Here is a 15,930-nt window from a genome sequence, read left to right as displayed (position 1 = left end):
CTCCGTTTCACCAATCAAATGCAGTCACTGGTGACGTTTGACTCCGTTTCACCAATCAAATGCAGTCACTGGTGACGTTTGACTCCGTTTCACCAATCAAATGCAGTCACTGGTGACGTTTGACTCCGTTTCACCAATCAAATACAGTCACTGGTGACGTTTGACTCCGTTTCACCAATCAAATGCAGTCACTGGTGAGGTTTGACTCCGTTTCACCAATCAAATACAGTCACTGGTGACATTTGACTCCGTTTCACCAATCAAATGCAGTCACTGGTGACGTTTGACTCCGTTTCACCAATCAAATACAGTCACTGGTGACGTTTGACTCCGTTTCACCAATCAAATACAGTCACTGGTGACATTTGACTCCGTTTCACCAATCAAATGCAGTCACTGGTGACGTTTGACTCCGTTTCACCAATCAAATGCAGTCACTGGTGACGTTTGACTCCGTTTCACCAATCAAATACAGTCACTGGTGACGTTTGACTCCGTTTCACCAATCAAATACAGTCACTGGTGACGTTTGACTCCGTTTCACCAATCAAATGCAGTCACTGGTGACGTTTGACTCCGTTTCACCAATCAAATGCAGTCACTGGTGACGTTTGACTCCGTTTCACCAATCAAATGCAGTCACTGGTGACGTTTGACTCCGTTTCACCAATCAAATACAGTCACTGGTGACGTTTGACTCCGTTTCACCAATCAAATGCAGTCACTGGTGAGGTTTGACTCCGTTTCACCAATCAAATACAGTCACTGGTGACATTTGACTCCGTTTCACCAATCAAATGCAGTCACTGGTGACGTTTGACTCCGTTTCACCAATCAAATACAGTCACTGGTGACATTTGACTCCGTTTCACCAATCAAATGCAGTCACTGGTGACGTTTGACTCCGTTTCACCAATCAAATAGTCACTGGTGACGTTTGACTCCGTTTCACCAATCAAATGCAGTCACTGGTGACGTTTGACTCCGTTTCACCAATCAAATACAGTCACTGGTGACGTTTGACTCCGTTTCACCAATTAAATACAGTCACTGGTGACGTTTGACTCCGTTTCACCAATCAAATGCAGTCACTGGTGACGTTTGACTCCGTTTCACCAATCAAATACAGTCACTGGTGACGTTTGACTCCGTTTCACCAATCAAATACAGTCACTGGTGACGTTTGACTCCGTTTCACCAATCAAATGCAGTCACTGGTGACGTTTGACTCCGTTTCACCAATCAAATGCAGTCACTGGTGACGTTTGACTCCGTTTCACCAATCAAATACAGTCACTGGTGACGTTTGACTCCGTTTCACCAATTAAATACAGTCACTGGTGACGTTTGACTCCGTTTCACCAATCAAATACACTCACTGGTGACATTTGACTCCGTTTCACCAATCAAATACAGTCACTGGTGACATTTGACTCCGTTTCACCAATCAAATGCAGTCACTGGTGACGTTTGACTCCGTTTCACCAATCAAATACAGTCACTGGTGACATTTGACTCCGTTTCACCAATCAAATGCAGTCACTGGTGACGTTTGACTCCGTTTCACCAATCAAATAGTCACTGGTGACGTTTGACTCCGTTTCACCAATCAAATGCAGTCACTGGTGACGTTTGACTCCGTTTCACCAATCAAATACAGTCACTGGTGACGTTTGACTCCGTTTCACCAATTAAATACAGTCACTGGTGACGTTTGACTCCGTTTCACCAATCAAATGCAGTCACTGGTGACGTTTGACTCCGTTTCACCAATCAAATGCAGTCACTGGTGACGTTTGACTCCGTTTCACCAATCAAATACAGTCACTGGTGACGTTTGACTCCGTTTCACCAATCAAACAGAGCCAGGCGATCACATGATTAACTGCACATAAAGTTTCAGCGACAAACAACAACAACAAGCTTAAGCTTACATGAACTCAACATCAAATTTGAGGAAGCACATGGCGGTAAGTAACGTTAGTAGATATTTTGGCTGTCACCGTAGGCTGATGTTAGCTTCCCTGCTATGAATCACTGTCAAATGTACATCGTGTGGGGACATTTATTAACGCACTGCAGTCTCATAGACAGACAGACAGACAGACAGACGCACGCACGCACGCGCATGCATACAAACACCAATCAGAAGTGCACAGTGTGTTCTCAGATGCAGCCCACACCAATCAGTTTATGGTTTGCGTAAAGGCTAACTTGTTATTTTCCTTTGTAATCTCTGCCTACTGAGCCTATGGTGCTGTTAAGTTATTGTGGCTCAATATGCCTTATTTTTTTTTATTTTAATGTATTATTATTTGCTCATTACTATTTTTATGTTTTTGTGCATTATTAGTTGCCGTCATCAATAAACGAACAGGTTACTCATCAGTTACTCAGTAGTTTTTTCACAACATACTTTTTACTTTTACTCAAGTAAATATTTGGGTGACTACTCTTTACTTTTACTTGAGTAATACATCTCTAGAGTAACAGTACTCTTACTTGAGTACAATTTCTGGCTACTCTACCCACCTCTGATTATTGATTTGCAAAAAAATATTTTTTGGACCAATTAGGTGAAGTTGCATAATTTCCCACGGCACACCAGACAATATCTCACGGGCCGCGGCACAGTGGTTGAAAATCACTGTACTACGGTATATTAGAGAACAAGGAAATGGGATAACACTGCTATGATATTAAAAGGGATAGGATTAAATAAAATCAGCTTCTTCCTACTCCTTTTCGGACGTGCTATAATGAAACAACTGGAAAAATGTGACGCATTACATTGTATTGTATGCATGTTCCAAATAAACTGTAACTGAACTGAACTGAACGTACTTTGAAGGGTCACTGATCTGATTTATCCACATTGTCCACAAGATGGCAGCAAATATGTAGCAGTCAGAAACCGCCTGGGATGTAAGATGAATTAGAAAGCATTGAACTCATGACGTCTCGCAAGCCAAATTGAAGAGGCTGGCGGGCCGTAGTTTGCACACCACTGTTCTACGGCAACCTTTACAAAAGTCCTTAATTGCCAGTTCCTGTCAGGTCAAGTATAAGCATGCAAAACTATTACGCTGAACACCACACAAACCAAGGAACTCATCTTAGACTTCAGGAAAAACACTGCAGACTCTGCCCCCCTCTATATCAACAGCGAGGAGGTGGAGAGAGTCAGCGCCTTCAAGTTCCTCGGCACCCTCATATCTGCTGACCTCTCCTGGACCAAAAATATAACTGCGGTCATCCGGAAGGCCCAGCAGAGACTCCAGTTCCTGAGGGTGCTGAGGAAGAACAGACTGGAGAGGCAGCTGATGGTGCCTTCTATCGCTCGGCTGTCGAGAGCCTGCTGACGGACTGCATAACAGTGTGGTACGCCAGCTGCACTGAAGCAGACAAACAGGCGATTCAGAGGGTCATAAAGTCTGCACAAAAAATCATCGGCTGCCCCCTCCCCTCCCTGAAGGATTTACACAACTCCTGCTGCCTCAACAGAGCAAAAAGCATCAGCAAGGACAGCACACACCCTGGCTTCCACCTGCTCCACCTGCTACCATCGAGCAGGCGCTACACGTGCATCAGAGCCAGAACAAACAGGCTCAGAGACAGTTTCTTTCCCATCGCTGTCACCATCTTGAACTCTAACTTATAATAATAATTCACCCCTATACAATATCCTACTGTGCAATATTACCCTTCGAGTGCAATACATTCGACACTGATTGTTATTTATTACTCCAGTACTCTTGTCTTGTTCTGTATATTGTACAGTATTTTCTATTTCTATATCAAACCTCCTTCACACTTAAATAGCATGTGCTTGAGTATGAGTGTTCAAATGTCTATGCCATCATTTGCAACAACACAATAATGCACTCCTAAATAAAAGCGGCAGTTGAGTGAACGAATGCCCCCAGACACTATTTGAGGAAGCAGGGAATATATTTTCCCCCAACTAATAGGAGACCTTTTCACAGCTGAAAGACATCTATTCAGCACATAAAAGGTGCATTTTGGAAAGTATAGGTTAGAAAGTTAAGAGGTGTGTATTAACGCAGTTAGCTTTGGAAAGGGGTTCCAATCAGCCCCACACGAAGAGGAAGACAACATAGGAAGGTCTCGGTCTCTTCAAAATAAAAGCTCACCTTTAGGAATTCAAGAAAGGCCGGTTTGGACAGGCAGGCCTTCTTAATGAGAGCCATGGCGTTGGTGAAGTTGTTGACGTAGTCGCTGTACACATCCAGCACCATGGACTTGGAGAACTGCAGACACACCAAAGAGCATCTTATTCAGCGCGGGAACACAAACGTACATTTGTTTGGACACATTTGCAAAAGAGTTCAGTCTGCATCCGCCACAGGCAGCTTTGATTGCGTAAGTGTTGGGCTGAGGAAAAAATACACGACTAATCTATCTGTCCTTGCACTTTCTTCAAGGATGCACTTTTATAAGAGAATAAAGTCATTTCTATCTGGCACTTTTCTTTTTCCACTGAGGCCTCATTTGGCGCTCGGTCTGAAGATAGTAATATAGCAGCACTGTGAAGATAGCAATATAGCAGCACTGTGATGGCCGGTGGATCATTTAGAGCAGTGGTGTGTGTGTGTGTCCCCCCCCCGCGGGCCACATTCAGCCTGCAGGACCTCCTAAGTAAAAAAAATTAATAAATAATAATGTGTATATGAATATATATACATACATAAATAAAAGTGCATATACATATATATATATATATATATGCACAAACATATATACATATACACATATATACAAACATATATATATATATATATACAGACATATACACATATATACATACATACACACATACAGTATATAAATACATACATATCTAATTGATAGAAAAGCGCTATCAAATTTAATCCATAATAATAATTATTATTATTATATACATTTATACAAATACATACATACATATACCTACCTATATATATATATATATATATATATATATATACACACCTACCTACCTATATATATATATATATATATATATATATATATATATATATATATTAGGGCTGCAACCAACAACTCATTTGATAATCGATTAATCTGTTGATTATTACTTCGATTAATCGATTAATAATCGGATAAAAGAGATAAACTACATTTCTATACTTTCCAGTATTTTATTTAAAAAAACAGCATACTGGCACCATACTTATTTTGATTATTGTTTTTCAGCTGTTTGTAAATGTTGCAGTTTATAATAAAGGTTTATAAAAACTTTTTTTTAAAGTAAAAATAAAAAAATAAAAAAAGTAGCCTCTGCGCATGTGCATAGCATAGATCCAACGAATCGATGACTAAATTAATCGCCAACTATTTTTATAATCGATTTTAATCGATTAGTTGTTGCAGCCCTAGTGTATATATTAGAGATGCGCGGATAGGCAATTATTTCATCCGCAACCGCATCATAAAGTCGTCAACCATCCGCCATCCACCCGATCTAACATTTAATCAGAACCGCATCCGCCCGTTGTTATATATCTAATATAGACGATGCAAGGCATTAGTGAGGTTATAAAGCTTTTGCCTGTTAAAGAAAGGAGACTGATCCAATGCAGCACAGACATTCGCGTGCCACGCTGTCACGGCCCAGACGCACACCAGTGCGCAATCATATGGGAGCCGCGCTGAGCGCACCTCCAAGCGCGTCTCGCTGCCGGCGACGGCCGGGTATGGGCCCGACGCTCCAGCGCCATCCATTTTCAGGGCTAGTTGATTCGGCAGGTGGGTTGTTACACACTCCTTAGCTGGTTCCGACTTCCATGGCCACCGTCCTGCTGTCTATATCAACCAGGGTGAGCCCCACCCCTTTCGTGAGCGCACTGCGCGCGGAGTGACCCCTGTCACGCGCCCCCGGCAACAGGGGTGGCGGGCAGGTAAGCTGCGCGGGCGGAGCGCGCGGAGTGACCCCTGTTACGAGCCCCCGGCCACGGGGGTGGCGGGCAGGTAAGCTGCTTACCTGCTGCGCGTGACGCCGGCCGCGGCGAAGGCGGACGAGGCGGGGTGTTGGTGCGGTGGGCGCGGTGGTGACCCTGGACGTGCGTTGGGCCCTTCTCGCGGATCGCCTCAGCTACGGCTCCTGGTGGGGCCCTCTCGGGGGAAGGGGCCTCGGTCCCGGACCCCGGCGAGGCGTCCCTTCTCCGCTTCGTAAAAGTGTCCATCTCTTCTTTTTTTTTTCTTCTGTTGTGGCATATGCTGCAGGTGCCTGCTCATTTTTCGTATGTGGGTAACAACATTTAACTATGTATATATATTTCCGAATTGGTTTAACTGCCACCCGCCTGAATCTATTTAAAATCTTTCTTTTTTTTATTTCAACCGCCCGACCCGACCCGCGGATAAAATCTAATTTTTTTTAATTTCATCCGCCCGATCCGCGGATAATCCGCGGACTCCGCGGTTGTGCCCGCAAACCACGCATCTCTAGTATATATATATATATATATATACATTAGGGCTGAAACGACTACGTCTACGCGTCGACGTAGTCGACGTCATCGGTTACGTAAATACGTCGAGGACGTTTTTGTTCGTCGACGCGTCGCATATTTACGTCACACTACCGTCATGGCGGAGCGCAAAGCAGACGATGCGAGCGGTGCGAGCGAGGGGAAAAAAGCACGCCAAAAGTCGTCAAAAGTGTGGGAGTATTTCAATAAACGGCCTAAGAAGAAACGCTACTTTTACTCCGCTACTTTTATCTACATTCAGCTCGCTACTCGCTACTAATTTTTATCGATCTGTTAATGCACGCTTTGTTTGTTTTGGTCTGTCAGACAGACCTTCAAAGTGCTTGCCTTACTGGTGACGTTTCACTTCGTTCCACCAATCAGATGCAGTCACTGGTGACGTTGGACCAATCAAACAGAGCCAGGGGTCACATGACCTGACTGGCTCCGAGCTAACTTCGGGTGTTACCATTTAGTGGTCAATTGTACGGAATATGCACTGTACTGTGCAATCTACTAATAAAAGTTCCAATCAATCAATCAAAAGTGTGAAGGAAAAAAGACCCTTTTTTATTTCAACCGTAAAGACTGACTGCACAGTTCCTGTCTTCACAATAAAAGTCCCGCTCCATTGCGCCTGCGCTTTCAAAATAAGAGTCTCCGAAAGCCAGCGCAAACAAGCTAGCAAGCTACGGAGTTTGCCGCCAATGTATTTCTTGTAAAGGGTATAAAAACGAATATGGAAGGTGGACAAATAAGATGCCAAATAACAACCACTTTCATGTGGTATTAGACAGAAAGGAGGAACTTTTTTTCTCCTCCATTTGAAAACGTGGACGTTACCAGCACTACTTCCTGATTACAATCAATGCAAGTCATCAGAATCAGGTAATACACCAACTTATATTCTTGTCTTCATGAAAGAAAGGAATCTATATGTTAAACATGCATATATAATTATTAAAACACCTTTAACATGTAAACAAAAACGGCAAAATAAATTAATATAAATTATATACTGTATATATCAATGTATGTATATATATATATATATATATATATATATATATATATATATATATATATATATATGTATGTGTGTGTGTGTGTGTGTATATATATATATATATATATATATATATATATATATATATATATATATATATATATATATATATATATATGATATGTGTGTGTATGTTACTCAGTACTTGAGAAGTTTTTTCACAACATACTTTTTACTTTTACTCAAGTAAATATTTGGGTGACTACTCCTTACTTTTACTTGAGTAATAAATCTCTAAAGTAACAGTACTCTTACTTGAGTACAATTTCTGGCTACTCTACCCACCTCTGCTAATAATGTTGTTGTATGCACACTGTGTCGAGCGGAAATGGCCTATCATAGCAGCACAACGGCAGCGTTCTTGCCATCACCATCAACTAGTCAATCGTCCGCGTGAGTATACGTTGTCATCATTACACAAAAACATGAATGTGTCATTTGTATCTGCGTTGTAAATTCATAAACTAAAGCACCGTTTCGCTCTGAGAGGAGCGTTTGGCGTGCCTGTTCAGTGTTTACAAAGACGCGCTCCTCTTTAACGCTAACGTTAATTAGTTGTGCAAATACCTTTTACAACATCAACAATTACGTATACTATGTACAAACGAACAATTAACTTTCACTTTAATCATACTATCATTGTTGTGTTATTAAGCAAAATAAGCAAAAGTTTTACTTTTGTTGAAATGTTTACACTGTTGTTACAGAATATTTCGTTTTGCACTTTTTTGTATTGGATGTTTATCTTTATTTTTGCACATTTTAGCAAATAAGCAATACTTTTACTTTTGTTGAAATGTTTACACTGTTACAGAATATTTCCGTTTTGCACTTTTTTGAATTGGATGTTTATCTTTATTTTTGCACATTTTAAAGCAAAATAAGCAATACTTTTACTTTTGAAATGCTTATACTATTGCAGAATATTAAGATTTGCACTGGATGTTTACTTTTATATTTGCACATTAAAAGCAAATAAGCTACTTTTAATTTTGTTAAATGTTTACATTGTTACAGAATATTTTGTCATGTTGTTGTCAATGTTGACTGAGTGGCCATACTTTTTTTTTTGTAAATAAAAGCCATGCCTTTTGAAAAAACTGGCCTACATTTATTTTTTCATCTTCATTTTAAATAAAAAAAATAATCGGTAAAAGGAAAAATAATCTATAGATTAATCGGAAAAAATAATCTATAGATTAACCGATTAATCGAAAAAAATAATCTATAGATTAATCGATAGAAAAATAATCGTTAGCTGCAGCCTTAATATACATACATACATACATACATATATATATATATATATATATATATATATATATATATATATATATATATATATATATATATATATATATAAAAATACCTATTTATATACATACATACACATACCTAAATATATATAATTACCTATATATATATATATATATATATATATATATATATATATGCATACATATTTGAACACTGACGTTTTGCAGTGTAGATCAATAGTTGTAGTTTTAGTTTGTTAATGTTTACAAACTGAAATCCAGGACGACTTTGAGGGCAAAAAGCAAATGATTTAAATGAACGTTCCTACTTACAATGTCAGCCTGAAAGTGAACTTTGGCTACAAAAGAAGAGGATCACACTGACCGAGGCCACGAACAAGTCTCCGATCGTCTCGCAGCTGTCCCATTCGGCCACACGCGACGCCAGCGCGATCTGAAACATGGCGTGGCACTGCGTGATCTCCCGGACTCGGTGGAAAATGGGCCGGATCTTCCGTGGACTCAGGATGCGCGGCTCGGCCTCCAGCAGAGGTCTGTGGTATTCCTGCAGAGAGAGAACTCCAGTATTTCCAGGACTAATCAAGACTTACTCCCTCGTGCGACGACTGCATTCCCAGCTTTCCCCCCCCGACATTGTTTGATTTCCCTTCATCGTAGAAATAAGAAAACTGTTTGTTACACAACATTAACTGAAATAAGCTGTAAGTCGGTTGGTAAGGAAGCTAAGATCTGTCACTTCCTAAAAACCTTCTAAGATTCTGTGACTGGATAACCAGGGCTGTCCTGATACAGCTTTTCCACTTCTGATACCATACCAAGAATGGATGCCGTTATCCCCCCGATATGATATTAGCATGAAACATGCATACTTTTATTATTGTGTAGTGTGGCAAGTGAAATAACTAGAAGATATAAAAAACTCCAACCTTCTGATCAAAATAATTCATCGAATTCAGTAAGTTGAATGTTCTGGATACGTTTGTTTGTTAAAACTCTTCTGCCTCGGAGGCTTTGTTTTGTTCCAACGCTTTGAACGAGAGATGTCCGATAATGGCTTTTTTTATTCCGATATTGTCCAACTCTTAATTACCGATTCCGATATCAAGCGATACCGATATATACAGTGGTGGAATGAACACATTATTATGCCTAATTTTGTTGTGATGCCCCGCTGGATGCATTAAACAATGTAACAAGGTTTTCCAAAATAAATCAACTCAAGTTATGGAAAAAAAATACCAACATGGCACTGCCATATTTATTATTGAACTCACAAAGTGCATTATTTTTTTAAACATGCCTCAAAACAGCAGCTTGGAATTTGGGACATGCTCTCCCTGAGCGAGCATGAGGAGGTTGAGGTGGGCGGGGTTGAGGTGGGGGCGTATATTGTAGCGTCCCGGAAGAGTTAGTGCTGCAAGGGGTTCTGGGTATTTGTTCTGTTGTGTTTATGTTGTGTTACGGTGCGGATGTTCTCCCGAAATGTGTTTGTCAATCTTGTTTGGTGTGGGTTCACAGTGTGGCGCATATTTGTAACAGTGATAAACTTGTTTATACGGTCACCCTCAGTGTGACCTGTATGGTTGTTGACCAAGTATGCATTGCATTCACTTGTGTGTGTGGAAAGCCGTAGATATTATGTGACTGGGCCGGCAAACAAAGGCAGTGCCAGGTTGATGCTTGCTCAATAAATGACGCTAGCAAATAAAAGTTTGCAAGCAACACCAAAACTTTGATGTTCCATTGAGAATACAGAAAATTACACACAGCGCTCAAAAATCTGTCAAAATGCTTTAGTACGACGTTGGGAAGCTACAAAAACGCACCGCTTGATGGATTGTCGGAGCATTACGATTACCATAGTCAGACGTACTGTGCTTCAACATACAGTATTATTATGGTGTGTGTATAAGGACCCCAAAGTGGCACCTATTAGGAGACTGTATCTGGCGTTTTGTTTCGCAATAATATGCAAAACCAACTTTACCTACCTTCTAGTACCTGCTGATATGTATTTGGGATCTGCATAAGTCCTGAAAATGTGCATGAGTCCTCCATTGTAGTCAATGAACTACTTATTTTTCTCTATCCTCTTGTTGTGGGGCGTTCATTCTCTGCTGTTGCCATTTCTAATACAAAGTAGCGTACAGTTCTAACGTATATCTCTCAGTAGACTCGCTATGGAAGCGCTAAAAACTACCGCTACAACAAAGATGACGAAGAGAAGACGCGTGAGGAGACGGTTTGGTCAACATATTATATGCCACATGTTGAGCAAAGAAGCACCAGTACATGTTATGTAGACCACAAGGAAGTCTTTTACATGTAGAACAATAATCATAGCATGACTCCTTTAATGCGATGCGCCCTATGGTCTGAAAAAGATGGTAAAAGTGAACTCACTGAGATGTTGACAACGCCTGTCAGCTGCACGTCTTTGTACACCAAGCGGACATAATGTGGGCCTTTTTTATGTTTGCTTCCCCCCCCTAAAAAGCCCTTCCAAGGCAACCAGGTGTGTGATTGGCCGACTGGCGAGGAAGAACGTCAATGTCTAATTGGGCTTGTGGGCTCGCTGTGTTTACTCGGCTTGACGTTGTGACAAGACACATTTTCCACTGACACGCGCACGGCCGTCTCCTCGTGTTGTTTGTCTCAAGTGTGAGCGTTCAGTCGTGAAGCTGCCGTTTGCGACCTTTAAGTAAACGCCACAGTGACACACCTTTCATCTATTTCAAACAAAAGCACATGTTCACGTATTTGTGAGGACTGAGTTGATCGATTAGCTGCCTGCAGGAAAGTTACAGCACAACAGGAAGGGGACTCAGGCACAAGACATTGATACAACGTTGGTTATACGTACATGTCCTTTAAAACTGACTTTGAAACAACGTTGCAGAATTGTTGTGTTGGTAAATTGAGACAAAGTTGATGTCTAACGTTGGATCCACCTTGTTGGTTGGCAAATGACCAAAATTCAATGTTAAATCAACGTCAGAACCCAACATTGAATAAACGTTGTCAAAAACGTTTTTTGTTTCAACGTTATGTTTGTGTTGTAGAATATTGGTTGGGAAATGACCAAATATCAATGGTCAAAACAACGACACAACCTGACACTTAATAAATGTTGTCAAAAAGCATGTTGTTTCAATGTTTGTGTTGTAGAAATATTTGTAGGAAAACTACAAAAAATTCAATGATCAAATCAACGTCAGAACCCAACATTGATTGAACGTTGTGAAAAAAATGTTTGTATCAACGTTGTATTTGTGTTGTAGAATATTGGTTGGTAGTAAATGACCAAAATTCAATGGTCAAATCAACGTCAGAACCCAACATTGAATAAACGTTGTCAAAAAGCATGTTGTTTCAACGTTGTATTTGTGTTGTAGAATATTGGTTGGGAAATGACCAAATATCAATGGTCAAATCAACGACACAACCTGACACTTAATAAATGTTGTCAAAAAGCATGTTGTTTCAATGTTTGTGTTGTAGAAATATTGGTAGGAAAACTACCAAAATTCAATGATCAAATCAACGTCAGAACCCAACATTGATTAAACGTTGTCAAATAGCATGTTTGTATCAACGTTGTATTTGTGTTGTAGAATATTGGTTGGTAGTAAATGACCAAAATTTCAATGGTCAAATCAACGTCAGAACCCAACATTGATTAAACGTTGTCAAAAAGCATGTTGTTTCAATGTTGTATTTGTGTTGTAGAATATTGGTTGGGAAATGACCAAATATCAATGGTCAAATCAACGACACAGCCTGACACTTAATAAATGTTGTCAAAAAGCATGTTGTTTCAATGTTTGTGTTGTAGAAATATTGGTAGGAAAACTACAAAAAATTCAATGATCAAATCAACGTCAGAACCCAACATTGATTAAACGTTGTGAAAAAAATGTTTGTATCAACGTTGTATTTGTGTTGTAGAATATTGGTTGGTAGTAAATGACCAAAATTCAATGTTAAATCAAAGTCAGAACCCAACATTGATTAAACGTTGTCAAAAAGCATGTTGTTTCAACGTTGTATTTGTGTTGTAGAATATTGGTTGGGAAATGACCACATTTCAATGGTCAGATCAACGTCAGAACCCAAAATTGATTAAACGTCGTCAAAAAGCATGTTGTTTCAACGTTGTATTTGTGTTGTAGAATATTGGTTGGGAAATGACCAAATATCAATGGTCAAATCAACGACACAACCTGACACTTAATAAATGTTGTCAAAAAGCATGTTGTTTCAATGTTTGTGTTGTAGAAATATTGGTAGGAAAACTACAAAAAATTCAATGATCAAATCAACGTCAGAACCCAACATTGATTAAACGTTATGAAAAAAATGTTTGTATCAACGTTGTATTTGTGTTGTAGAATATTGGTTGGTAGTAAACGACCAAAATTTAATGTCAAATCAACGTCAGAACCCAACATTGAATAAACGTTGTCAAAAGCATGTTGTTTCAACGTTGTGTTTGTGTTGTAGAATATTGGTTGGGAAATGACCAAAATTCAATGGTCAAAACAACATCAGAACCCAACATTGAATAAACGTCGTCAAAAAGCATGTTGTTTCAACGTTGTATTTGTGTTGTAGAATATTGGTTGGGAAATGACCAAATTTCAATGATCAATTAATTTGTCAGAACCCAATATTGAATAAATGTTGTCAAAAAGCATGTTGTTTCAACGTTGTATTTGTGTTGTAGAATATTGGTTGGGAAATGACCAAATTTCAATGGTCAAATCAACGACACAACCTGACACTTAATAAATGTTGTCAAAAAGCATGTTGTTTCAATGTTTGTGTTGTAGAAATATTGGTAGGAAAACTACAAAAAATTCAATGATCAAATCAACGTCAGAACCCAACATTGATTAAACGTTGTGAAAAACTTTTTTGTTTCAACGTTATGTTTGTGTTGTAGAATTTTGGTTGGAAAATGACCAAATATCAACGTCAGAACCCAACATTGATTAAACATTGTCAAAAAGCATGTTTCTTAGAATATTGGTTGGGAAATGACCAAATGTCAACGTCAGAACCCAACATTGATTAAACGTTGTCAAAAAGCAAATTGTTTCAACGTTAGGTTTGAGTTGTAGAATATTGGTTGGGAAATGACCAACATTTCAATGGTCAAATCAACATCAGAACCCAACATTGATTAAACGTCAAAAAAAATGTTGTTTCAACATTATGTTTGTGTTGTAGAATATTGGTTGGTAGTAAATGACCAAAATTCAATGTTAAATCAACCTCAGAACCCAACATTGAATAAACGTCGTCAAAAAGCATGTTGTTTCAATGTTGTATTTGTGTTGTAGAATATTGGTTGGGAAATGACCAAATTTCAATGGTCAAATCAACGTCAGAACCTGACATTGAATAAACGTCAAAAACAAATTTGTTTCAACGTTGTATTTGTGTTGTAGAATATTGGTTGGTAGTAAATGACCAAAATTCAATGTTAAATCAACCTCAGAACCCAACATTGAATAAACGTTGTCAAAAAGCATGTTGTTTCAACGTTGTATTTGTGTTGTAGAATATTGGTTGGGAAATGACCAAATATCAATGGTCAAATCAACGACACAACCTGACACTTAATAAATGTTGTCAAAAAGCATGTTGTTTCATTGTTTGTGTTGTAGAAATATTGGTAGGAAAACTACCAAAATTCAATGATCAAATCAACGTCAGAACCCAACATTGATTAAACGTTGTGAAAAACTTTTTTGTTTCAACGTTATGTTTGTGTTGTAGAATATTGGTTGGAAAATGACCAAATATCAACGTCAGAACCCAACATTGATTAAACATTGTCAAAAAGCATGTTTCTTAGAATATTGGTTGGGAAATGACCAAATGTCAACGTCAGAACCCAACATTGATTAAACGTTGTCAAAAAGCAAATTGTTTCAACGTTAGGTTTGTGTTGTAGAATATTGGTTGGGAAACGACCAAAATTCAATGGTCAAATCAACATCAGAACCCAACATTGATTAAACGTAAAAAAAATGTTGTTTCAACATTATGTTTGTGTTGTAGAATATTGGTTGATAGTAAATGACCAAAATTCAATGTTAAATCAACCTCAGAACCCAACATTGAATAAACGTTGTCAAAAAGCATGTTGTTTTAATGTTGTATTTGTGTTGTTGAATATTGGTTGGGAAATGACCAAATATCAACGTCAGAACCCAACATTGATTAAACATTGTCAAAAAGCATGTTTCTTAGAATATTGGTTGGGAAATGACCAAATGTCAACGTCAGAACCCAACATTGATTAAACGTTGTCAAAAAGCAAATTGTTTCAACGTTAGGTTTGTGTTGTAGAATATTGGTTGGGAAACGACCAAAATTCAATGGTCAAATCAACATCAGAACCCAACATTGATTAAACGTAAAAAAAAATGTTGTTTCAACATTATGTTTGTGTTGTAGAATATTGGTTGATAGTAAATGACCAAAATTCAATGTTAAATCAACGTCAGAACCCAACATTGATTAAACGTTGTGAAAAACGTTTTTGTTTCAACGTTATGTTTGTGTTGTAGAATATTGGTTGGGAAATGACCAAATATCAATGGTCAAATCAACGACACAACCTGACACTTAATAAATGTTGTCAAAAAGCATGTTGTTTCAATGTTTGTGTTGTAGAAATATTGGTAGGAAAACTACAAAAAATTCAATGATCAAATCAACGTCAGAACCCAACATTGATTAAACGTTGTGAAAAACATTTTTGTATCAACGTTGTATTTGTGTTGTAGAATATTGGTTGGTAGTAAATGACCAAAATTCAATGTTAAATCAACCTCAGAACCCAACATTGATTAAACGTTGTCAAAAAGCATGTTGTTTCAACGTTGTATTTGTGTTGTAGAATATTGGTTGGGAAATGACCAAATTTCAATGGTCAAATCAACGACACAACCTGACACTTAATAAATGTTGTCAAAAAGCATGTTGTTTCAATGTTTGTGTTGTAGAAATATTGGTAGGAAAACTACCAAATTTCAATGGTCAAATCAACGACACAACCTGACACTTAATAAATGTTGTC

General features: G+C 38.6%; 1 protein-coding gene across 4 annotated transcripts in view; it reads right to left on the bottom strand.

The window, feature by feature from the left end:
• arhgef10la (Rho guanine nucleotide exchange factor (GEF) 10-like a) overlaps positions 1 to 15,930 on the bottom strand; it is a 456,971-nt gene that overhangs the window by 323,273 nt on the left and 117,768 nt on the right. For all 4 annotated transcript variants that reach the window (XM_061977629.1, XM_061977630.1, XM_061977632.1 and 1 more), the window contains 2 exons: positions 9,202 to 9,381; positions 4,155 to 4,271 (listed from right to left, as the gene is read on the bottom strand). In XM_061977629.1, the coding sequence (XP_061833613.1) occupies positions 4,155 to 4,271; positions 9,202 to 9,381 (297 nt within the window). The remainder of the gene's footprint in view (positions 1 to 4,154; positions 4,272 to 9,201; positions 9,382 to 15,930) is intronic.

Source organism: Nerophis lumbriciformis, linkage group LG18 (genome assembly GCF_033978685.3).
Source record: "Nerophis lumbriciformis linkage group LG18, RoL_Nlum_v2.1, whole genome shotgun sequence".
NCBI classification, from domain to species: domain Eukaryota; kingdom Metazoa; phylum Chordata; class Actinopteri; order Syngnathiformes; family Syngnathidae; genus Nerophis; species Nerophis lumbriciformis.
The sequence above is the reverse complement of the archived record's forward strand: the minus strand, read 5'-3'. Positions and strand labels throughout refer to the sequence as shown.